This window comes from Engystomops pustulosus, chromosome 1, assembly GCF_040894005.1.
Source record: "Engystomops pustulosus chromosome 1, aEngPut4.maternal, whole genome shotgun sequence".
NCBI lineage: Eukaryota > Metazoa > Chordata > Amphibia > Anura > Leptodactylidae > Engystomops > Engystomops pustulosus.
Window position 1 is genome coordinate 149,958,498 of NC_092411.1, and position 26,036 is coordinate 149,984,533.

General features: G+C 41.8%; 2 protein-coding genes across 5 annotated transcripts in view; one reads left to right on the forward strand and one right to left on the reverse strand.

Moving 5' to 3' along the window:
- Positions 1 to 1,648: 1,648 nt before the first annotated feature.
- MICOS13 (mitochondrial contact site and cristae organizing system subunit 13) lies at positions 1,649 to 18,311 on the reverse strand. The gene is made up of 4 exons (XM_072110627.1): positions 18,160 to 18,311; positions 17,746 to 17,902; positions 4,296 to 4,347; positions 1,649 to 1,782 (listed from the first exon to the last, which is right to left on the reverse strand). Exons 1-4 carry the CDS (start codon positions 18,186 to 18,188, stop codon positions 1,685 to 1,687), a joined length of 336 nt encoding a protein of 111 aa, XP_071966728.1. The 5' UTR covers positions 18,189 to 18,311; the 3' UTR covers positions 1,649 to 1,684.
- The window catches only part of HSD11B1L (hydroxysteroid 11-beta dehydrogenase 1 like), a 47,338-nt gene continuing 39,556 nt past the window's right edge, over positions 18,255 to 26,036 (forward strand). For 3 of the 4 annotated variants that reach the window (XM_072110579.1, XM_072110620.1, XM_072110616.1), the window contains exon 1: positions 18,255 to 18,319. The gene's annotated coding sequence lies outside the window, so the exon portion shown is untranslated. The remainder of the gene's footprint in view (positions 18,320 to 26,036) is intronic. The other variant, XM_072110597.1, reaches the window with a different exon arrangement.

Below are 26,036 nucleotides of genomic sequence, written 5' to 3' on the forward strand. Positions count from 1 at the left end.
TTTAACCCTTTAGATGATTCACATGGGTTAAAACAATATGAAGGTGTAATTTACAAGCTGTAATTTTTTTAGACAATGTATTAATTTTGGCCAAAAATTAAACCGTTACAAAGTATTAAATGACAAAAAAACTCCACAAAGTTTGATACCCAATTTCTCCCGAGTATAAGGATGCCCCATATGTGGTGGTAACTGCTGTATGGGCACATGGCCGGGCATAGAAGGGAAGCAGCGCCATTCAGAGCAGATCTGCAATGTCACATTTTACAGGCTATAAAAAGTTTATTTTTTTTTTTAATTTGGACATATGGGAGATTATTTTTTTTTTGTGGATGAAATCCACTTTTCAGGGACATCATTTACCGGGGGCTCGATAGCCAATAATCAGATTTTATTAACTCTTTCTTGGTGGTGGTTAAAAAAATCATTAATTCTTGTTTATGTTTTTTAGCATTTTTTTCGCCGGACGTTCACCATACCATAAAAATAATGTGTTATCTTTATTCTACGGGTCATCACAATTACGGCGATACCCCATTTATATGGTTTTTTTATGATTAACTTGTTTTGCAGAATATTTGTATTTTTTTGTTTACAGAGCTGGTTTATAGCTTATTTTTTGCAGGACAAGCTGTACTTATTCTTGGTATCATGTCGAGGTAAATTTTACTTTTTATGCGCTTTTTATGAGGTCAGATGAGAAAATTTCATAATTTTTTCAAGTTTTTTTGTGTGTTTTTTTACGCCGTTCACCGTACAGGTTCAGTGACGATTTTATTTTATTGTACGGGTTGTAACGGACGTTGTGATGCCCAATATGTTGTGTTTTTTTTGGTGATTTTCACTTTATGTTTTATTGTATTATTGCATGGGATGGGACTTCAAGGGACTTTTATTCTTTTTTAATAATTTTTTTTTAATTGCACTTTGTTTTTTTTAACTGTTTTATTTTGATCACTTGTTCATTGTAATATACTGCAATACTAATGTATTGCAGCATATTACATAGTCAGCCTATGCATTCTGCATAGGCTGGCATCAGCACTGTTAGATCGTGCTTACAGCACGATCCTAACAGGCTTCTAGTGAAGGCAACCCTGGGGTCCTTATCGGGCTTCAGGGTTGCCATGGCAACGATCGGCACCTCCGTGCCATGCACGGAGGGTGCCGATCGTCGCGGCGATTCACTATAGACGCTGTGGTCACAATGACCGCGGCGTCTATAGGGTTAAACAGCCGGAATCGCGATAGTCGCGATCCTGGCTGTTACTGCGGGATCCCGGCTACTGCGTACCGCCGGGATCCCGCAGCGATCGCCCGGGCTCAGCTTCTGAGCCCGGGTGATCGCCATGACGTGATACTACGTCAAGGTGTGGGAACGACCCGCATCCTATGACGTAGTATCACGTCAGGGTGCGCGAAGGGGTTAAAGGGAACCAAATCGCCCTTTATGATTCCAGTCTGTGGCCACATTAAGCTAAAAACATTGTGCTATGCTGCAGTGGAATGCAACACGGTACATTTCGCCTTCACACCGATTCGGACAGGATTGGTTGTTGATATTCAGTCGCAAAACACATCTCAATACCCTTAAGCTCTTCAAGAATTGCTCTTGAGACCATACAAGAAAAAATGATAATGAAAAGAATGATAAATAAAGATTTTTATTCAATATACACTTCAATCACTTCACCAAATCTTTTATGTACTTCCAGCCCTCTGCCGTGTAATCACAAGCTTTGGTTGGGGCTGCAGAAAGAGCAGACACAGACTTCTGGACACCTAGAAATAAAAAGGAGAGCAGATATAGAAACATTGATCAATAAATGTGTATAAACATTGAGGATTTTATAACATTAATTTGTGCTTCTGAATTCACTTAAAGGACATCTGTCATCAGGTCTCTGTCATTATTTCTGTCACCTCTACCTGTTGGAGCAGCTCACAAGGATCCCATCCCAGCCTTTATCTAGTCAATTCATACATTAATCATTGCAAAATCATATGTCACCCTTGTAACCCCTCCCCTCTCCTGCTCATGTCTGTGTGTAATGTATAGTAAAGCATTGCTAGACTGTGTGCTGCATCTGCTGACATGCTGCAATCCTCCTATTACACATGTGAGACACAGACATCAGCTACACATGTACCTGACATGTTCTGCTATAACATGGCTGCCTGGAGCTGTTGTATCTCTCCTATACACACACACAGGCAGCAGGGGGCGACAGCACCAGGAAGCAAATCATTACACAGCCTCACATCATTACACAGGCTGTCAGTCATGCACTGGGGGTGTGGCTGTGCCTCCCACTAATGAAAAAGCTGGACAGCTTGAATATGCTAATGACTCATTGGACATCTCACAGGTTATTTGCATACAGCTTTAGGACCTCGTTGCTTAGGTTTACAGGCATGTAGAGGGACAATGAAGGGATAGAGGCAATGCTTTCTAATGGCAGTTTATGAAAATATATTTAGTTTAGGGGGGTTATTTTTGCCTGACGGGTTCTCTTTAAAGGGGTTATCCGGGTTTAAAAAATTTCTTCTGGCCGGGCTGGGGAGGGCTATTTAAACACAATAAACATGTACTTACCTCCTCCGGTGCTGCCGATGTCCCGCGCCGCGGCCGGTCTTCTCATTACACCGGCGCACAGGGAGCTTCCGGCCGGCCGGATGCTCCCATGCGCACCATCTCCCGGCGCTTACAACGCTGAGAGATAGGGACGGATGGGAGGAGCCGTTCACATCGCGGACCGGAAGCTCCCTGTGCGCGGCTTCTGTGCCCCTGTAAACAAACAGGGGCACGGATTGAAGGGACCGCGGATAACCCCTTTAATCAAAATACATTTCTCTAATGCATTGGTTATTCTTAAAAGGGGTTTCCCATGAAGGAAAGTTCCCAAATTTGAACCCCCCAGTAGTGTTTACACAATAAACATTTGTAACCTTATGTTACAAATTTAATCGTTTTTTTTGCTGTTTTAGCTACTATAACTCAGTGACGGTAAGTGTAAAATTCCAGATTGTGGGTGGGGACTCTCTAAGCAGACACACCAAGATTCCTCTGTACTGATAATTTGGTTACATTATCAGGGTCCAGGTGTATCTACACTTTTATTTAGCTTTTTAACATTCACTAGTATCTGACACAAAGAGAGATGAGACAGATGAGAGATAAAGAGATCCATGAGACGCATATAACACACAATTACACCCTCCAGCTCTGCCAACTCTGCTATATCACAGTAGAAGAAACTCTTTTGTGACCGGAGCTCAAAAACGAAAAAGACGATCCATGCAGGTTTCCTCCTTATTTGTGCACCAAACACAAGGGATCACTTTCAGGGATAAGTCACCATTCAGACCAGAAACCGTCAATATTTTCACTCCTGTCCTAGTCTCCTCCACTCACTGCATATAAGAGACATATCCAGACATAGTGTAGACAGTTTCAAACTTTTAAAACTTTTATTTCCAGTTCTACTCACATATGTAGATAAAAAATGCGCATATCACAAATGACTCCACGAGGACGCCAATCCTTGCCCAAGGATTGGCGTCCTCGTGGAGTCATTTGTGATATGCGCATTTTTTATCTACATATGTGAGTAGAACTGGAAATAAAAGTTTTAAAAGTTTGAAACTGTCTACACTATGTCTGGATATGTCTCTTATATGCAGTGAGTGGAGGAGACTAGGACAGGAGTGAAAATATTGACAGTTTCTGGTCTGAATGGTGACTTATCCCTGAAAGTGATCCCTTGTGTTTGGTGCACAAATAAGGAGGAAACCTGCATGGATCGTCTTTTTCGTTTTTGAGCTCCGGTCACAAAAGAGTTTCTTCTACTGGATTATTGAATAGTGGATGTTTGCTGGATCCATCTAGGACCGTTAAGGACAGCTCATAAGAGGCAAGGTGCAGCACCACGCAATTTTTTTGTTGGTTTCTGCTATATCACATAGTCAGCTCTGCTGTACCTCCTTCCCCTGATAAAGATCTTATAGCTTTTCTCTCCTGACGTTGCCATTTGCCGGCAGGAAGTGTGAGTCTTTGTGTGTGTGGGCTCATCTTGTAATGCAGGGGGGAGGGGCAATGCAGAGACACTGCAGAGCAAGACAGGATCATCTATTCATGAGAAAAATCTGCCCTACCCGACCCCAAAGTGTGAAGATTGTCAGATGGATGCAGATGCAACCGAGATTGTACAGGATGGGAGTTATTGCACAATGTGAGCAGTCTGGGATTTGGAGAGGAGGAAAAAGTAACCAACTAAAAATGGCAGAATGCTCACCCCAGTTCCAGGACTCACAGACAGAGAAGTCCAACTTTGGTGCAGATGGAAGCTGTAAAGGAAACAAAAGTTTTAAAAGCATTGCACGTCTTGAGTCTTTTACACAGATAAATTGTATTGCATTTTATTATGCAGATAACTCCATTATGTATAAATCCCATCCACTATGCAGTCACTGTAAAATCTGTTGACCCACTGCAGGTAACTTGCAGTAATTACTGTGTGTATGCAGGAGCTTCCAGCTTTTTAAGGTGTTCTTTTGATAATTAAAACGCATGACAAATTTAAAAAAAAATAAGTGATCAAATCATATTGTCAACATGGGCCAGTTCCACATTGCCACTGTTCTCCTGGTCCTACAGAGATATTGAAAAACAATCAGAGGCTGCAGCAGGCACATGCTGTAATCCTGGCATCACTACAGTAAAGGCAGTGCTGATTGTGGGAAAAATTAATAGAAATAGAATGATTGTATAATAAATCACAACAGACAAACAAGGGAGAGAATAGGGATTGCGGCAACAATGACCTTTACCAAGCTGGTCAGTCAATAAAGGAAGTAGACATAGGATACCATGTTGGTAGTTATGTTACAAGTCCAAAGTAGTGATGTAAAAAGAAGTGCCAAGTCCACCAGTATATTGTCCAGTTGATGTTGTGGGGTTCCTGGTGGCTGACAGAGAATAAGTGAACTGTCCCATACCTTTTTCACACCCTTAAGAGTACCGGTCTGAGTGGTTTGGAACACTAAACTACCCTCAGGTCCTCCGTGATTTAATGTCCCAAATCACCCTTTAGCTAGTCCTTCAGTGCCCACTAAGATAAAAACCTTGAAACTTACCTAAAGATGGGCCCAATGAAGCCGGAGAAGTACACCAATGGTAAGAGGGAGTTGCTAAAGGGAGATTTAGGACACTAAACCACCAATCCTTGTATTCATGGTTGCACTCAAACTCCTTCACTCGCTGCACAGGTGGAGTCTCAAATGAGAAAGCCAGGAAACCATTCCTAATTCCAATTGTGTAACTCCCCCAAATCCACTAGATAGAAAACCTAGGCAACACCATAGTGTAGATCATCCAAGGCTATTTTAATATCACTCTTTAAAATGATACTCAAAAGTATTTTGTGTTTTTATCGTTTAAAACAATATAAAAAAAAAGTATCAAAAACCGTTATATTTCTTTATGTATTGAAGCGTCCTTTGGGAAACTTATTTTGTAGCACCTAATGTGCCTAATATTGCAACAACACAATAGTGCAATGCACATTACATCCAACAAAACAGTCCTAAATATTCTCTCCCAATCTATGTCTTCATACATACACTCACCGGCCACTTTATTAGGTACACCTGTCCAACTGCTCGTTAACAGTTGATTTCTAATCAGCCAATCACATGGCGGCAACTCAGTGCATTTAGGCATGTAGACATGGTCAAGACAATCTCCTGCAGTTCAAACCGAGCATCAGTATGAGGAAGAAAGGTGATTTGAGTGCCTTTAAACGTGGCATGGTTGTTGGTGCCAGAAGGGCTTGTCTGAGTATTTCAGAAACTGCTGATCTACTGGGATTTTCACACACAACCATCTCTAGGGTTTACAGAGAATGGTCCGAAAAAGAAAAACATCCAGTGAGCGGCAGTTCTGTGGGCGGAAATGCCTTGTTGATGCCAGAGGAGAATGGGCAGACTGGTTCGAGCTGATAGAAAGGCAACAGTGACTCAAATCACCACCCGTTACAACCAAGGTAGGCAGAAGTGCATCTCTGAACGCACAGTACGTCGAACTTTGAGGCAGATGGGCTACAGCAGCAGAAGACCACACCGGGTGCCACTCCTTTCAGCTAAGAACAGGAAACTGAGGCTACAATTTGCACAAGCTCATCGAAATTGGACAGTAGAAGATTGTAAAAACGTTGCCTGGTCTGAGGAGTCTCGATTTCTGCTGCGACATTCGGATGGTAGGGTTAGAATTTGGCGTCAACAACATGAAAGCATGGATCCATCCTGCCTTGTATCAACGGTTCAGGCTGGTGGTGGTGTCATGGTGTGGGGAATATTTTCTTGGCACTCTTTGGGCCCCTTGGTAGCAATTGAGCATCGTTGCAACGCCACAGCCTACCTGAGTATTGTTGTTGACCATGTCCATCCCTTTATGACCACAATGTACCCAACATCTGATGGCTACTTTCAGCAGGATAATGCGCCATGTCATAAAGCTGGAATCATCTCAGACTGGTTTCTTGAACATGACAATGAGTTCACTGTACTCACATGGCCTCCAAAGTGACCAGATCTCAATCCAATAGAGCATCTTTAGGATGTGGTGGAACGGGAGATTCGCATCATGGATGTGCAGCCGACAAATCTGCAGCAACTGTGTGATGCCATCATGTCAATATGGACCAAAATCTCTGAGGAATGCTTCCAGCAGCTTGTTGAATCTATGCTATGAAGAATTGAGGCAGTTCTGAAGGCAAAAGGGGATCCAACCCGTTACTAGCATGGTGTACCTAATAAAGTGGCCAGTGAGTGTATAGTAAAATACTGTTCATAAGATTATATGAATAATGGTTTGTAGAATATCATGGAATATATGTATTATGTTGTATGATAATGTTGCGATGCTAGATATGCATGCAATATTTGCAACAAACAGCATAGTGACATTCCAATATATGATGTCAGATTGTGAAAGAATATTTAGGACTGTTTTGTTGGATGTAATGTACATTGCGCTATTGTGATATAATGCACTGTTAAGGAGATCACACTGGTTTCGGACACCATCTTGACTACTGTCCGCCATTTTAAGTATTAGCCAGGGGTCAAGCACAGTCCAGTTAACGTCATGATTCAAACTTCATTTTATGTAACCTGTTTTCTTGCCTGTCAGCTAATTCACTTTGACATTTAATGGGAATCTAGTCTGCCTTTTATCTTTAGTTCTATATATCTTGGTTCTGGAGCCAGCTTATCTTTTTCTTCTCAGGGAAATTAGTATAAACATGTCTGAACAAGGTCTGGGAAGACAGTGCGCAATTCATTAACCGTTTGGGAGAATTGGGTTACAGATTGTCCTGGTAAAATGCATTATGGCCAATAGCATTACAGTAGTCTCTCCTAGTCACCCCCACCAATGCTGATTTTTCTGTCTTTTTATATATGCGCTTGTGTGTGAAATATACAGGGAGAAGATCTTTACATATACTAAGAGACTGACATGTGTCTTGGTTTTGTGTTCAAGCCCTGGGGCAGTCATGAAAGAGTTAATTTGAAAGTCGCCTGTACAACTGAAGTAAGGACTGTTTTGAGTCCTAGATAAAAATCTCTAACAGCATATTTGGGAAATTTATTTCGCAGCACACAAAGGACGCTACGATACATTGAGAAATATAATGGTTTTTAATTTTTTTTAAATAATTTTGTTTGATGTAATGTGAAACTTTGTATGGTATGAATCTTTTGAATAAAAGGGATGTCGCTAAGGTCATGCCCCAGAAGAAGCCTAAAGTGGGTGAAACCCTGGGTTGGGCTAGGATTGTTTTTATTATAGGCCTTTTTACAAAATACTTTTGGGAGTATAATTTTAAAAAGAGTGATTAAAATACCCTTGAATAATCTACACTATGGTGTTGCCTTCCTACCTAGTAGATTTGGGAGAGTTACACAACTAGAACATCTAAGCGTATAAACAATTCGCATAGAGGTGTGAATATGGGAGTGTTCTTAGTCTGCCACTACCCTGGATTAGGAATGGTTTCCTGGCTTTCTCATTTGATATTCCACCTGTGCAGTGAGTGAAGGAGTTCTTCAAGTGCAACCATGAATACAAGGATCTATATAAAAAAAAAAAAAAAAAAAAAAAAAAAGTTTTATCGGGACGCTCTTGCGGTGTGCTGCTGCTCCCATAAGTATCATCCTTTTGTCAGTAAGATTGGGAAAACTATACTATCAATGCTTAAGGACCTGTGGGTGGTTTAACGTGACAGCCCCCTAGACTACATCGGCAAAACCTATAGGGAATTACTCAGAAGGGTGAGGGACCACTATCGAGACATTGAGAAAAATCATGACACTCCGATTGCGCATCAAATGTGGCTAAAAAACGTAGGGAACATGAAGGCAATTCGATTTGCTGGCATTCAACTGATTTAATAAAAATTTTAGTTTAAATTACTTCATATGTACTATATATGTAATATGAACAGTTGAGCTGCATTGGCTTTATCTTAGAGCAGTGATGGCGAACCTTTTAGCGGCCGAGTGCCCAAAAAGACACACAAACCCCCCTTATTTATTGCAAGGTGCCAACAAAAAATTAAAGGAGTAACTTACTGCTCCCTGTTCTTCAACAATCATATTGGTCTCCTGAGGACAGCGACACAGTAGAAAGATGGAAAATTTGCATCATTTTAGCTTCTTTCCAGTGTCCCTCTGTGGACCTGTAGGGGCCAGCAGGAGGTCCTCCAAAGATAATTCAGCCCTATCTATTTATTCTCCCTCGTCCTACAGTCCCAAGTAGTGAAGGAAGTATCAAAATATGTCTGAAAGCAGTATCTTTTAAGTTGCTTGGAACTGCAGGAAGATTCTTCGAGTTCTGTCTGGTGTGCTGGGGAGATGGCCGAGGTGCCCACAGAAAGGGCTCTGAGTGCCACCTCTGGCACCTGTGTCATAGGTTCGCCACCACTGTCTTAGAGTCATGTAATATCTATTGCCCTCAATATATGGGTAGGCTCAACCAAGGCTGGATTATGTTAGTGGGGGCTTTCCCAACAATCAATATATACAGCACCCCCCCAACCACTATATAACGCTCCCCCATAACAACTATATACACCCTCTATAGCAGTGATGGCTAGCCTTTTAGCGGCCGAGTGCCCAAAAAGCAACCCAAAACCCCCCTTATTTATTGCGAGGTGCCAACCAAAAATTAAAGCAGTAACTTGCTTCCTGTTCTTCAACAACTTTCAATCATATTGGCCTCCTAAATGACAGCAGTAGAAAGATGGAAAATTTGCATCATTTTAGCTTCTTTCCAGTGTCCTCTGTATACAGAGAATTGTGGGGCCAGCAGGTGGTCCTCCAAAGATAATTCGTCCCCGTCTATTCATTCTCCCTCTTCCTACAGTCCCAAGTAGAGAAGTAAGTATCCAAATAGGACTGAAAGCAGCATCTTTTAAGTTGCTTGGAACTGCAGGAAGATTCTTTGAGTCCTGTCTGGTGTGCTGGGACTGTGGCCCGGGTGCCCACAGAAAGGGCTTTGAGTGCCGCCTCTGGCACCAGTGCCATAGGTTCGCCACCACTTCCCAATAGGAACTAACTACATACAGACTCCTATTATAAGAATATACACCCCCCCGCTATAATAACTATATACCGCCCTAGGTAAAATAATAAAATTGTACTCACCTTCCATCATTCCCCTGATGGTGTCAGGATACTGCTGGATATCGGAGGTGTACCAAGATGGTGGCACCGTGACGTCACACGCTGCGCCGCCAGCAACAGGGCATCGCCTTCTTGTTTTATCTCCTTTTGTCTATGGCAGAAAAAAGGAACTCAATGTTCCCTCGCTCTGCCATAGACTGTATTTGGGGCACGTCTGGTGGATATGGCCTGGGGAGCCTGGACCCAAATACACTGTGGACGATTGACCACCCGAATCGCCCACATTTGGCGGGGGCCCCTTTAAGGGCAGAATGGCGCCCTATAATCTGGCCCTGGGCTCAACATGTCTTTCCAATTTAGAAAAGCCTGACTGTATACTGAGGGACCCGATATGTTCAGGGTCAGCATATATAAAGAATATAGTCTGCAGTCTACAGCCATAATAACAACAATGCCAGCGATCTCTGAGAATTCAGTGCAGCAACCTTATAAATAGGGAGACTGCAACATTATCACTCCTTATCATTTCACTTACTAAAACTGGGTCTTGTCCCTTGAGGGGTACAGCCAATGAGGGTGCGCTGACAGTCCCCTATGGTTGAATGCATTCCCCGTCCACCAGGGCCGGATTAAGGTTTGTGGGGGCCCCTGAGCACAAAATCTGGTGGGTGCCTCCCATTGAATGTAGTCCAGACAGGGAACAGCCAATCGCTATACAGGCGGTCCCCTACTTAAGAACACTCGACTTACATACGACCCCTAGTTACAAACGGACCTCTGGATATTGGTAATTTATTGTACTTTAGTCCTAGGCTACAATGATCAGCTGTACCAGTTATCACAGGTGTCTGTAATGAAGCTTTAGTGTTAATATTGATTCTTATGACAATCCAACATTTTTAAAATCCAATTGTCACAGAGACCAAAAAAGTTCTGGCTGGGATTACAATGATAAAATATACAGTTCCGACTTACATACAAATTCAACTTAAGAACAAACCTACAGACCCTATCTTGTATGTAACCCGGGGACTGCCTGTATACAGCCTCTTATAACAACTATATACTCCCCCACCCATAACAAATGTATACAGTCTTAGTTAAAATAATAAAATTGTACTCACTGTCCATTGTTCCCCCGATGAGCGCCAACCTGCTTTCTTTCCCTCGCGGTGTCAGGATAGTGAATATTGAAGGTGTACCAAGGTGACGTTGTCATGATGATGTGACGTGATGTCACATACTGCGCCGCCATCTTTGTATACTTCAGATCGTCTATGGCAGAGCAGGGAACTTATTGTTCCCTCGCTCTGTCATAGACTGCTGGATGTGGCCCAGGGAGCTCGGACCCAAAAACACTATGGCCCACATTTGGTGGGGGCCCCTTTAAGGCCGAAGTGGTGGGGGCCCTGGCTGCCCCCCCCCCCCATAGTCCGGCCCTGCAGTCCACCAACCCTCCCATACAGACAAAGTACTGGATGGAGTGTTCCTGCCCTCCAGTATGTCACATCTTGTGATTGGTGGTCTAGGAAGGCTTTTTCTGGTGTGGAACATGCTCTTTACCACTTTTAGTACCGATGGTCATTGTTGCCAAAAATACCAGGTCAATTTTTGACGTTCTGATATGTAATACTTTTCCAAACATTAACTTTTTTTTTTCCAATTTAGTTGGAATTATTACATATTTAAAGTTTGACAATTATGTACTACACATGTTAAAAAAAAAAAAAAAAAAAAGATTTTTAATTTTTAAAACTACTTTTAAAAAGTAGCAACTTTTACCAAACTATGTAATAAATATGGACAGCATTATTCCATCACCTTTTCTCCAGGTTCAGCTACAGATGCAGAGGTTGCATGTACTTCTGCAATAATGAAAATGAAAGGGTTTCCTGAAGCTCCTTCTATAGTCTGCCTTCTGCTACACTTCAAACGCCTATACAGGCGGTCTCCTACTTAAGGACACCTGACTTACAGACAACCCCTAGTTAAAGAAGGACTCCTCTGCGACCTTTGGTGAAGCTCTATGGCCCTTCTTCGTTTTTGCATTTTAATTTTTCACTCTCTACCTTCAAAAATCTTTAACTTGTTTATTTCTCCATGTAAAGAGCTCTGTTTGGGCTTGTTTTCTGCTTAACAAATTGCACTTCATAGTGATGGTATTTATTATTCCATGCCGTGTACTGGGAAGCGGAAAAAAAAAATTCAGAATGCAGTGAAAATGATAAAAAAAAAAACACATTTGTGCCGTTTCTTGTGGGCTTGGATTTTACATCTTTCTCTGAGCGCCCCAAATCACATGTCTATTTTATTCTTTGGTTCAGTACGATCACGAGGATACCAAATTTGTACAGGTTTTATAATGTTTTCATACATTTAAAAAAATTAAAACCTTCTGTACAAAAAAAAAATTCTTCATTTTGCCATGTTATGGCACTAATAACTTTTTCATACTTCAGTGCACGGAGCAGTGGTGGTGGTGGGGGGGGGGGGGGGTGTCATTTTTTGCGACTTTTGATTACGTTTTAATGCTATCATTTTGAGGACTGTATGGGCTTTTGATCATTTTTTTTTTAGAATTTTTTATATTTTTCAAAATGGAAAAAAAAGAGGCATTTTCAACTTTGGGCACCAATTTCCGTTACAGGGTTAAACACCGGAAAAATTCGCTAATATATTTTGATAGATCTGACATTTTGGGACGCGATGATACCTAAAGTGTTTATGATTTTTACTGTTTATTTAGATTTATATCACTTCTAGGGAAAGGGGGGGGGGGGGTGATTTAAACTTTTCCTTTTTTTTTTACTATTTTTTCATTTTTTATTTTTTTTAACCATTATTTAAGATCCTCCAGGGTAATTTAACCCTGCAGGGTCCGATTGCTAATACTATATACTGCAATACTACTGTATTGCAGTATATAGCAATTTTACAATGATTTTTAATAGCCTGCCCTCTGCTGGTTATTATAAATCATTGCACATGGCAAGCCTACGAGTCTCAATGAGACTCTAGGCTGCCATAGCAACCGATCGCTGCCCTCCGTTGACGTTCCAAGGGGCGGCGATCGTCCATCCAAGGTATGTTAGGTGCTGCGGTCGGGTTCGACCGCAGCACTTAACAGGTTAACTGCTGCGATTGGTGCCAGCACCACGGCAGTGACAGGCGGATGTTGGCTGTTTTATACAGCAGTTACCCGCTGTGTATGGAGAGAGCTCAGCCTGTGAGCTCTCTCTATACACCCCTTGCCGCGCAAGGACGATATAGTTCGTCCTCGGTCGGCAAGGTGTTAATTCCAGGCTGCAATGATCAGCTGTAAGGAGTCTATAATGAAGTTTTAGTGATAAGCCTTGGTTCCATTATAGCAAAAAATTTCGAAACTCTAATTGTCACTGGGGAAATTTTTTTTTTTTAATCAATCTACAATTATAAAATATACTCATTCATAATATTCATAAACATACAAATTCAACTTAAGAGCAAACCTGTGGAACCTATCTTATATGTAAGGCGGAGAATGTCTGTGTCTCCTGAACGCTTACAGATTATGTATGGATGCCTACCAGAACCGGAGATATCCACTCTTAGGCCCCATGCACATGACCATAAGGAGGAGGGGGTGAATGTATGGCCGCAAGTACACGGGGAAAAGATAGGACTTGTAGCCGTGCAGGCATACATCAGTGTGCATGTAGCCTTAAAGTTACAATCGGCAATAGAAAGCTGTACATAAAAATCAGCTTTGTTAGTACAAAATTTAAGAATGGATATCTCTGGTTCTGTGAAGCATCCATACATCATTATAATTAAAGAGGAGGTTCTCCTGTTTAATTTGACACCCAATTTGTGTTTCTAGACGCCTGGGTGCAGGAGATATAGCCGTTGGCGCAAGTTTACGTCTTTTCTGCAATCTGTCACAGTAAAAGCTGCAATATATTTTTGTGGATTAGTGGGGGAGACTAAGGACTTAATGGTTACCAGAACTATCGTGATAGAGACATAAAGCCTGGTTGCCAGGGTCTTCGTCATACCTGAGGCTGTCTGGTTTCTGCCTGATCTATCAAAATATAAAAATTGTTATTGCCGGTGGTCAACCACATAATGGAAAATAGCACTAAAATGTCCGAAACACGACTTTTTACATCACATAAAAAAAATGGAATAAAAAAAGTCATCAAAAGGTTGCAGTCCTCAAAATGGTAGCAATGAAAATGTAGTTTTTTTTTGCGAAATGAGCCAACATCTCACACAGCTCTGTACACCAAAGTACGAAAAAGTTAATAGCGTCAGAAGATGGTGACTTTTTTTTCTCTTTTGTACGCATTCGCTTAATTTTTGAAAATGTATTAAACCGCAATAAAACCAAAATAAATTTGGTATCACTGTGATCGTACCGAATCAAAGAATAAAGCAGAGGTGTTATTTGGAGCGCAACAGTGAAAGTCGTAAAAACTGAGCCCACAAGAAAGTGCTGCAAACATGTTTTTCTCCCCCAATTTTTCCACATTTGGAATTTTTTTCCAGCTTCTCAGTACCCGGCATGGAATAAAGCCACAGAAGAGTAAAATTTGTTATGCACAAAATAAGCCCTCACACAGTTCTGTACATGGAAAAATGGATTTTTGAAGGTGGAGAGAGAGAAATGAGCGAAAAAACCCTGCATCCTTAAGGGGTTAATAATAAAAGTTATGTTTTAACAGTCACTTTAAAACACAATCACTATACTCCAATGTTAAAAAAATACTATATTATGGCATAAGTTGAACAGTATAAATCAATGCGGTCAAATTCATGTTTTGGTTTAGGCCGGTGACACACGTGGCATTTTTGTTGCTTTATTTTCCCCCATTGCATTTTTTGAATCCTTAAAAAAACAGATCATATTTGCATATTGGCTTTTTCAATGGTTTTTAGGTTAAAATGTCTTAACTTGGAGTATTCTCCCCTGCAGTTTTTTGAGGAGTGTTTTCATTGCGTTTTTCGAAGCAGTTGTGTTTGTTGTCTGCATTTTGAAACTCAAGTGATTACATACACAAACAGCAGGGAGAAGATCACTGCGTTTTTACAAATTTTAAGAGACACCGCATGGTGTTCTTAACAACACAAACGCAATCAAACATTTGAAAAACGAATACACAAAAATGTGTCCCTTTTCAATGAGTTCGAAACGCGACAAAACGCCACATGTGTTACCGGCTTAGGGTCTCAAATTGCCCAAACAGGTTCTCTTAAACCCCTTAGTGACGAGGCCTGAAAAGGCTCTAGTGACTGGGTCATTTTTAGTGAATTTTCGTAAGCAGCAGTTTTAGAGCCATGCTGTGTTTTCTTCAGGACATGGAGTTAGTTAATAAGTAAAAAAGTTTAAAATCTTTTTTTTTCCATTTTTATTTGGGGTCAAAAGTGGAAAAGGTTTTTTTTTAATTTATAGTACATATTTTTTTTAAATTTTCGAATTAACTCAAAATGAACATTATTAATAAATTCCCCATTTTGTTTTGGTCGTTTAAGATATAATATGTAAAGTCACGGGGCGTCTATGGCGAGGTTTTTTGTAGTGTAGTAGGGGATTTTTTTTATTATATGGGAAAATGTGAATGTATTTTTATGAATATTTGTTAATATTTTGTGTGTGTTTTTTTTTTACTTTATATGTCCCACATGAGATCATGAAAGATCCCCGGGCGGCATTTTCACTTTTTTTTTTCTTTTAAACATTTTTTTTTTTTTTTTAACAAGAAACGACCACATGCCACTGGTGATGCTGATCAGAGTTGTACTGGGTCTAATAAGACCAAGCAGCTCTGATTGACTCTTTAGACCCCGGCCGTGACCGCCGAGTCTATAGTCGGCTCTGCTCCTCTCTGCATCGCGCTACTTCAGCGCGATTCTGTGAGAAGTGGTAATAAAATGCATCTCCCTAGGGTGAGACCCCATACCGCATCTGCATCCTTTCTATGCCCTTTATCATTTTAAATGTTTCCACTTTGCTCCCCTTATTTAAAAATCCACAACTTTTTATTTTTCTTTTTATTTCTTTTATTTTTTTATCATTTTGCCATATTCTTTGACTGTATGGTGTATGGAGCCGTGAAAGATGAAATTTTTTGTGGGACATGATAAAAAAAAAATTGCTACCATTTTGAGTAGTGTACATTTTTCTAACCGTATTTCTTGATTCCCTCAGGTACTTTAACCCGATCACTTATACAATATCCGCCTATTGCACTATATTGTAAATTCACTTGATCTACAAAAAATTGCTGGGGAGAAAGGGGCTAGGAAGAGGGTTATGTGGGGCCCATTTGGTGGGGGGCTATTTCGGGGTGACAGGTCCTATTTAAGGATGTATGAAGAGGGCTCGCCATAGACCAGTGGTGGCGAACCTATGGCACGGGTGCCAGAGGTGGCACTCGGAGCCCTCTATATGGGCACTCTTGCCATCACCCCAGGACAGAGTTCGCCAGATATGACCTCTTGCAGTCCCAGGCTGCGCAGGACCCTAGAAGGAAGTTACAATGATAATCCAAGCTTCTTCCCTGTCCTCAGGGGCCTATACAATTTAATCCTGTGACAGAGCAGGGAGTAATAAGTTACTGCTTAAATTGGCGCATTGGCACTTTGCAAAAAATATGTGGGTTTTGGTTGTAGTTTGGGCACTCGGTGCCTAAAAAGGTTTGCCATCACTGCCATAGACACTGATTGTGAGTGTTAGCCATTTGAATGCTGCATTAAATTAACCCCTCCACCATTCATTGAGAGTTGTAAATCCTTCACTATGACAGTCGACATCTCTGTGAGGGTGCGATCATATGGTGCATTGTCGGTGTGTTTTTAAACCTATTGAAAACATGTGCATCTTGCATCTTAACCATGCGTTTGGCTGGTTTAAAGGGAACTTGTCATCAGGGACCTAATTTTCACTAAAGATAGTAGTCCAAGGGGTTGATTTTTGGGTTGGATGCATTTCAAAGGTGCAAGGTAAGTTTTAACACACAATTAGGTTGTAATGCAAATGCTTAGAGAAGGCAGAAAAGCATATATGCAATGCAGATGTAATTGGCTCATTACATGTCTTTAGTGAAAATGAGGTCCCTGGTGACAGGTTCCCTTTAAATCGGTTTTCCTTTAATTCCGGAAGTTTAAGCAGCGGTGTTAACTTACACTTCCAGAAATTAAGAAAAACAAATTCAAACCAGTGAAACGCATAGTAAACATGCAAAGACGCATGCCTTTTTAAAAGGCGTGCATTTTCAATGAGTTTCAAAATGTACCAAAAACGCACCATGTGACTGCAAGTTAAGACTTTTTGGCTAGGATCTGGAACGATCTGCCAAACCAAAACAGAACTGGTTCTAAACCAGCATATACTGCAATATAGTAGTTTTGTGCGATTAGACCCTCTAGGGCAGTGGTGGCTAACTTATGGCACTGGTGCCAGAGGTGTCACTCAGAGCCCTTTCTATGGGCACTCAGGCCATCACCAGAGATGACTCCAGGTATCTTCCCGCAGCCCCAGACATCCCAGGACTTGCTGTGCGCAGAGATATTTTAAAGTGATAGGACTACCTGGGACTACTGGAGGAGTGGGAATGTGTGGGTAGCTCCTGCTCCTGCTTACGGGACCCTGGAGAGAAGCTACAATGATCATCCAAATTTCTTCTATTTTCTGCTTTATTGGTGTCCTCAGGGTGCTGATATGAATGAAAGCTGTGACAAAGCGGGGAGTATGAATCACAAATAAAATTTCTGTGTTGGCACTTTGCGATAAATAAGTGGGTCTTGGTTGTAGTTTGGGCACTCTGGCTCTAAAAGGTTCGCCATCACCGCTCTAGGAATGATATCACACAAAAACACTGTATAGGGGGATGGCTGTCAGATCCAAGAATGTTTGACAGCAGAAACCCTCAATAATCACAGAATATTTTAATTAAATGATAGCACCTATTACTAGTGACTAAGCACGACCACCACTTACATTCATGCAGGGCACTTGGTACCCTTATGGATCTAGCAGTTAGACTCAGTCATAAATTGCTCTACAATGGGACCCTTTACCTGCAAGCCAAAGTAATCTGCCCACTCATGTAGCGCAGGGGGCACAGCTGCAGAGGTCTTCTTTAGAACGTCCTGGCCCTGAGCTCCACTTCCTAGCAATCCATAGTCATAAGCCACATAGACCGACCCTCCTACCACCAGAACCTTAGTGGTAAACCTACAATTAGGGGTAAACAGAAATTCAGGGACATTTCATCAGTAAAATTGCTAAAAATATTAGATAGACTTAATTGTGAATAATAACTATAGCAGAGAAACGAAGTATGGTTCTATATGCCTGATGCACACATTGCTGCAATAATAGCGCAGCGCTTTACGGCAATTTCAGAACACCTGCAGCCTTTGATACAAAACAGCAAAGCACTGATCTTCTCTTCGCTAGAAGAATGGGCTAATCCCAACTGTACCACTCACTTCAGCAGCCTCAATACTGCAGGAGCCATGACTCTTCAGGGTCGTATCTAGAATGGAGTTTCTCCTAGAACGTATTATGTCACGGGAAGGGGCGGGGCAACTCGGAAAAGGGGTGTGGTTTTCGACGCTGAGGATTCACATTGCAGGAAGCAGAGAAGCGGTAATGAATGACTACAGACTGGACTCATGTCTGATTACATGTGTGTATGGACGTAAGGGTTGCCTGGTACATGGGACTGCTTGTCTAGTGGGAGCTGAGGAGACATGTGGTGTATATTATGTGGGACTGCGTGTCTGGTGGGGACTAAGAAGGCATGAGGTGTAAAATGTTACATGGGGCTGCGTGTCTGGTGTGCGGCTGAGGAGGCCTGAGGTGTTTGTTACATGAGACTGCATGTCTGGTGAGGGCTGAGGAGGCATGTGCTGTATGTTACATGAGACTGCGTGTCTGGTGGGGGCTGAGGAGGCATGTGGTGTATGTTACGTGGGACTGCATGTGTGGTGGGCGGGCTGAGGAGGCATGTGCTGTATGTTACGTGGGACTGCATGTGTGGTGGGCGGGCTGAGGAGGCAAGAGGTATATGTTACATGGTGCTACATGTCTGGTGGGAGGGCTGAGGAGGCCTGGAGTGCATGTTGTAGGGGGCTGAAGAGGCCTGAAGTGTATGTTACATGGGGCTGCGTGTCTGGTGGGGGCTGAGGAGGCCTGAGGTGTTTGTTACATAGGGCTGCGTGTCTGGTATGGTGCTGAGGAGGCTTGAGGTGTATGTTACATGGGGCTACATGTTTAGTGGGGGCTGAGGAGGCCTGAGGTGTATGTTACATGGGACTGCGTATCTGTTGTGGGGCTGAGGAGACCTGAGGTGCATACTACATGGAGCTGTGTGACTGGTGGGGACAACAGATGACATCCATTTAATTCTTTAGCTACGGAGACCCAGGCGAGTTTACACCAAGTGTATCACCGTGTTTGAGATTTCTCCATACCATCAGTCTGCTCATGGACATGACTTTCTATGGTGGCCATGAGCTGCACCAGTGAATAGCCCTTCCTGTTCACACCATGTAAATAAAGGGGCTTGTCCCTATGTCTGCAGCCATTCATGTACATCTATTTGATGGCACCACTTACTTGCACATAGAACCATTGGCTGATCAGCCTATCACACGGTCTTCCTTATTCTGTGCAGTGATGGGCCCAAAATAACCAGTCACCTTGTTGCCCCTTAAACGCTCATGCATGCCGGGGAACCCGGTGATGTCACTGATGACCTCATAGGGATTCTTTGAGCAGAGGCAACCGAGAGAAATGCGTGGAAACGCACGGCCCGAAAGCCTCACTGGAACTGAACTCAGCATGTCAGTTCAGACCTGGTTCGCAGCGTTGGGGCCTAAGCCTTTGCTGCAATATGCAGAAAAGACTTGCCGGCTATGGAGTGGGCCCCGTGAGCCCTCTCCATGCACCCACATCTGGCATGTGACGTGCTATTATGTCACATGTAGTTAAGGGTTTAATGACTATGAATTAACACATGTGGAAGTGAAAATATGTCTTATATTCTAGGTTCTTCAAAGTCAACTTTTGCTTTGATTTTGGCAAGCTTCAAGAGGTAGTCACTAGAAAAGGTTTTTACATCACACTTGTGCCCTGTTGGGTTGAATAATTGGGGTTTCTTGGCTTATAATTGGGTTTGGGACCTACTGAATAGACTTAGAATTTGTCTTATGGCTAGAGAAAAAGCAGCTAAATTATTCTGTTATGCTGAATACATATAAGAAACTAGTCTTTGTGGGCATACCCCTTTAATATATTTATTAATGATATAGAGGTAGGAATTAATAGCACTGTGTATTTTTGCAGATGACACCAAGCTGCGTAGTGAAATACCCTCTATGGAGGATGTTCATAGGAGTGTTTGGTCATCCACTTGGCAAATGAGGTTTAATGTGTCAAATCAAAAAACGATAGGGCACTGTCTCCATCTGGAGAAAACAAGGTTTAATCACTAGGGGCAACAGGGCTTTTTTACTATGAGAACTGTCAATCTGTGGAATAGCCTGCCTCAGGCTCTGGTCACAGCAGGGACAGCAGAGAGCTTCAAGAAGGGCCTAAATGCCTTTTTACACCTAAATAACATTTATGGTTATGTTTTATAGAATTGTTTCCGCTAAATCCTTTTCGCATTCAATCCCTTACCTTCCTTGGTTGAACTTGATGGACAAGTGTCTTTTTTTCAACCGTATAAACTATGATACTATGTGCCCAGCCTTTAGATTATTGCCATATATGGGGTATTGCTGCACCCAGGAGAACCCGGATCATGATTTTTGTGTTAGTCTCCTGTAGCAAGGGCTGGGCACAAGCTGACATAATGGATATTTTTTACTATGCACTTTCCATTATGCATTATACTTGGCGTCCATCTGCGGGGTTAAAATGCCCACTACCCCCCTGGATTCATTCATGGAGGGGTATAGTTTCTAAAATAGGGTCCGTTTTCAGGGGTTTCTATTGTACTGGTCCCTAAGGGCATCTTCAAATGCTTCATAATGCCAAAAAAAAGTAAAATGTCTGTGCTCCATATGCCAGTTATTCCTTTCTGAGCTATGCCGTGTGCCCATCCTATCGATCATTGCAACATACAGGGTATTGAAACAACGTGGAACCGGCACGGCAACGAAACACTCCACAGGGGTAATATGCCAAATTCTTCTTCTTTATTGAATAAAATTCAAACAACATGAGGAGACAACAACGGTTGACGCGTTTCGACGGTTACCCGTCTTAATCTTAACCTGTCTGCTGTATGGAAATACGCTCACCTTTATAGTACTCTGTTGGGTGAGTGAGAGAGGGGAAACGCCCTACTTCCTGTGTGGTTGCTCGGAAACCGGGCCGCGTCTTGCGGTCACATGACCCAGCCACATGACCGAAACGGTGCCGCCTCCACGGTCACATGACCAGGCCACCCGACCGGAAACGTAGCCTAGCAACGGGACAACCAAACTATTGTGTAAAGATCAGACAAACGGGCCAGGAGCCGTAGTCTCCCCGTAAATCCTAGACCCTATATCGAAAACCCTTTTTTACAAGATGTCACAACTAGAGGAGTCAGACATAGAGTCCGGAAGCACTAATATCTCCGAAAATGATAGCAGGAGAAATCGAGCAGCTGCAATTTTTAATATTGGCTCCGCAAACTTTGACTCTATGTCTAATGATTTTGTACTATGGGACAAATTACTGAAACTGTGTGAGAAAGAGGCTCGTATTTGGTGGGATTCTGAAACTTTAAGCTCTTACGTAGAGAAGAACATGATACCCAGAGGGTTGAGAATAAAAAAGATACCCACCACCGAGTACTCAAAAACCTTTCTAGAGAATTGGCATGAAGCCTTAAGTGAATGCTCGATGAAATTGATGCGCTTGATAATAGAACAAGAACAAATGCTGTTAACGGATATTAAAACAGAAATCAATGGCATTAGAGAGTCACTACATAAGGAGGTACCTGAGCCAACGTACACGCAACAAATATCTACTGTGGCTGAGAAAGTTAAAGCAATGGAAGATAACATTACCGCAATTAAAAGAAAGAAATTTGAGCGTGATGTCATCGATTACCAGAACGACGAGGTCTATGTCTGGAAACGACGAGAACAAGGTGCATATGCCAGTACGAGTACACCTAAATCCATTTTGAAAAAACGTAACAAAAGGGGCAACAAAAGATACTACAACTCCAGAGTCAGCTTTTCGGATACAGAGGACTCTAGAGATAGTGTCACGTCGAATCAGCTGTCTCTACAAGTGGAAGAAGAACGCATGGGGGCTAAGCGCAAAAATAAAGACTCTATGCATAAACCAAAACCAGGTGAAAACCAGAGACCACCGAATAAACCGTCAAAAAACGGGTTAGACGGGCAGGACGCAAACACAAAAGATCCAGGAGTGAAAACCCGGGCCAAGAAGATTACCTAATGGAACCTGTCATCAATCTCTCCAGTAGAATATTGTCCGATAATCAAATTAGAATATTAACGAAAGGTCTAAAATTTTCTCCTACAGTGGACTTTAATTTGTTTGATACACTTTTGGATGTTAATAAATTAGCTCGTAATATCACGGTGAAAAAACATTTTCATGGTGTAAATTCAACAGACAGTCTTGTAGCAGAAGAGGGAGAGAGTTCCATGTCCACTTCCAACAGCCATAATGAATATATAGCAGATCTTATGAGAACAGATGTCATTATAGACAAATTTCAAGAACAAAACAGTTTATTAACATTACGGCTATTGGAGTGTGAACAGGGAGAGAGCAATGATTGTGTCAATAATGAATTCTGTACCAAAAATAAGGATTTTTACCCTATTAACTCACGAGTGCCTGTTTTAGATCACTTCCAGGATATAGTTGAGAAAGAATTGGTGGCTTTACATAAAGAATTACAGGATAATCGTTCACATCATACACGTCAGAATTTATCAAAAGGGGAAAGGGAGGCTCTAAAACAACTAAAGGAAGATCCAGACCTAATTATTAGGTCTGCAGACAAAGGGGGGGCTGTAGTAGTGATGGATGCAGCCCTCTATAAGATCCTTAATGAAAATATGTTAAAAGACACGTATAGAGCTTTAGATTTCAATCCCACTAATAAAGTTCAAAAACAATTACTAAAAATATTGGAGGAAGGAGTAGCACTGGGTGTCATCACACAGAGGGAAAAGGACTATTTATATGTCACAGACCCCATCACTCCGGTCTTTCATTCACTCCCCAAAGTTCACAAGAACTTGTTTCCGCCACCTTTAAGACCTATAGTGGCGGGAATAGGGGGGGTGGGTGAGAGACTGGGTGAATGGCTGGACCATTTCCTCCAGCCTATTACCAGAGTCACCCCCTCTTTTATACGAGACACAAAACATTTGCTAAGAATCATGAAAAGTTTTGAATGGCAGGAGGATTTTAATTGGGCGTCCTGCGATGTAACTGCCTTATATTCTTCTATCCCGCACGAATTAGGTCTTTCCCTTTTGCGGAGGCACTTGGACAGGTATAGTACATACAGTACAACCTTAAAAGAATACTTAATTCTTACCACCGGATTTTTACTCCAAAACAACTTCTTCTTTTTTGATGGTACTTATTATTTGCAAGTGGAGGGGGCCCCAATGGGAGCAAAATTTTCCCCCTCCCTTGCCAATATTTATATGTCGCAATGGGAGGAGACATACATTTTTTCACCCTCCAACCCACACCGGGAGTCTGTGATCTGGTTTGGTCGATATATAGACGACCTGGTGTGGGTGTGGAGGGGTACAGAATCTGTGTTCGCAGAGTTTGTTAATTATATTAATAATAATTCAATGAACCTCAAATTTACATTTATGTTTGGAGGGAACAGAATCCCGTTCCTGGACGTTACCCTAATTGGAGAACAAAATAGGGTCAGAGTTGTGCCCTATAGAAAAGAAATGTCTAGGAACACTACCCTGCTAGCGTCCTCATGCCATCCTCCCCATGTAACACGTAACATACCCTATGGAGAATTAATACGCCTTAGGAGAAATTGCTCCGACGATGTTGATTATGAGAAGGAGATGGAAAGTATCAAAGGCAGACTTAATCAGAGAGGATATTGCAATGTTACAGTAGAAAAAGCCATAAATAGAATACACAATTTGAAACAGGAGGATTTACTAACGGACAAATTGGAACAGAGAGGACTAAATGACAGTAACGGTGTAAGAGATAAAAGGAAAAAAAAAGAGAGAGAGAAAGTCCCCTATCATCTTCTCCACAACATATAGCAAGCAATATAGGGACATAACCAGAATAGTTCAGAAATATGTCCCGATTTTATTTCAGGATCCGACTCTCCATGATCTACTGAATGATGGTATCAAATGTGTGGCCAAGAGAGCTCCCACGATAGGCAGTGTTCTTTCACCAAGTTTATTTAAAAGTCAAAAAATCAATACGACATGGTTAAGCACCAAGGGCTGCCATAAATGTGGACACACACTATGTAAGGCCTGTAGATACATAACAAGTGACACCAGCATAACTTCCTGTAGCACGGGTAAGAGCTACCCTATTCGGTCATACCTTAATTGCAATACCAATAATGCCATTTATTCTATCAAATGTAATATGTGTGAGACACAATACATAGGACACACCACGGGTCCTCTAAAAACTAGGATCCGCAGACATCTGTCAGACATCACTAATGACTCAGTTGGTATCTCAGCAGCGTCGAGACATTTTAGAGAAATACATGGCAAATCTACCCGGCACTTTACATGGACGGGTTTTGAAAAGGTTACACTTCCAATTAGGGGTGGCAATATGAAGAGAAAATTATTAAACAGGGAGAGCTATTGGATTTTTGTTTTGGAGAGCAGGACACCACATGGTATGAATAAGAGACAGGACATTATACTAACATACTAAGAGTCATTTGAATGTATTGTTTGAGTAAGAGACAGGACATTATACTGTCATATTAAGAATCATTATAACCCTGTTATGTATTTTCTACTGCAGTATCTGCATGTTTCGCATATTTGATCTTATATTTCCTCTACCCTGTTACTTCGTTGGCAATTTGTTTACAATTTGTTTACAATTTGAGATTATACAGTTTGTTTACAATTTGTTTACAATTTGTTTACAATTTGAGATTATATATGTTAATATAGCTTAACTCGCTTTGGCAATCTAGTGATCATCCTCAGTGTACTGGTGCTTATAATAGTAGATACAATATCTAGATGTTCAGTAAGAATGTATCTTTCTAGTTCCGTAGTACTTTGAATTTTATGTCTAGCTAGCATGTGTATTTCCTGTATTAGACAGTAGCAATTTTTATAGATGTTCCCTTCTTTTAGAATCATTTACTTACCTATGAACCTTGATCCCGGGTAGTGCTCCCGATTGCGCAGACCCATTGATAGTGGTTCGCAATTAATTGGAGGCACGGCCCGTTTGTCTGATCTTTACACAATAGTTTGGTTGTCCCGTTGCTAGGCTACATTTCCGGTCGGGTGGCCTGGTCATGTGACCGTGGAGGCGGCACCGTTTCGGTCATGTGGCTGGGTCATGTGACCGCAAGACGCGGCCCGGTTTCCGAGCAACCACACAGGAAGTAGGGCGTTTCCCCTCTCTCACTCACCCAACAGAGTACTATAAAGGTGAGCGTATTTCCATACAGCAGACAGGTTAAGATTAAGACGGGTAACCGTCGAAACGCGTCAACCGTTGTTGTCTCCTCATGTTGTTTGAATTTTATTCAATAAAGAAGAAGAATTTGGCATATTACCCCTGTGGAGTGTTTCGTTGCCGTGCCGGTTCCACGTTGTTTCACTTATGCTACATGGCTATGGTTCGCCTTTTCCGAGCACCAGGACATTGCCACAGTGAGAGTACGGCCAAGACGGTCTGAAGGTTGGGTGAGCCGGCTTTATTTTTGTTACCTTTTACTATTCATAGTGGAGGTGAATCCTATTTTTATTTGTGCTTATACAGGGTATTGCCTCCGTGTTTGTCTCCAGTGGCCTGAGTTGGACTGAATAAATTTTTCACTAAAATGGCACATTTGAGAAAACCATGCAATTTTTACGCAGCACCGTTTATTTTGTACAGGCAGTCCCCGGGTTACGTACAAGATAGGTTCCATAGGTTTGTTCTTAAGTTGAATTTGTATGTAAGTCCAAACTGTATATTTTATAATTGTAGATCCAGACACTTTTTTTTTGCCGCAGTGACAATTGGAGTTTTAAAATTTTTTACTGTAATGGGACCAAGGATTATCAATAAAGCTTCATTACAGACACCTTACAGCTGATCATTGCAGCCTGGGACTAAACCA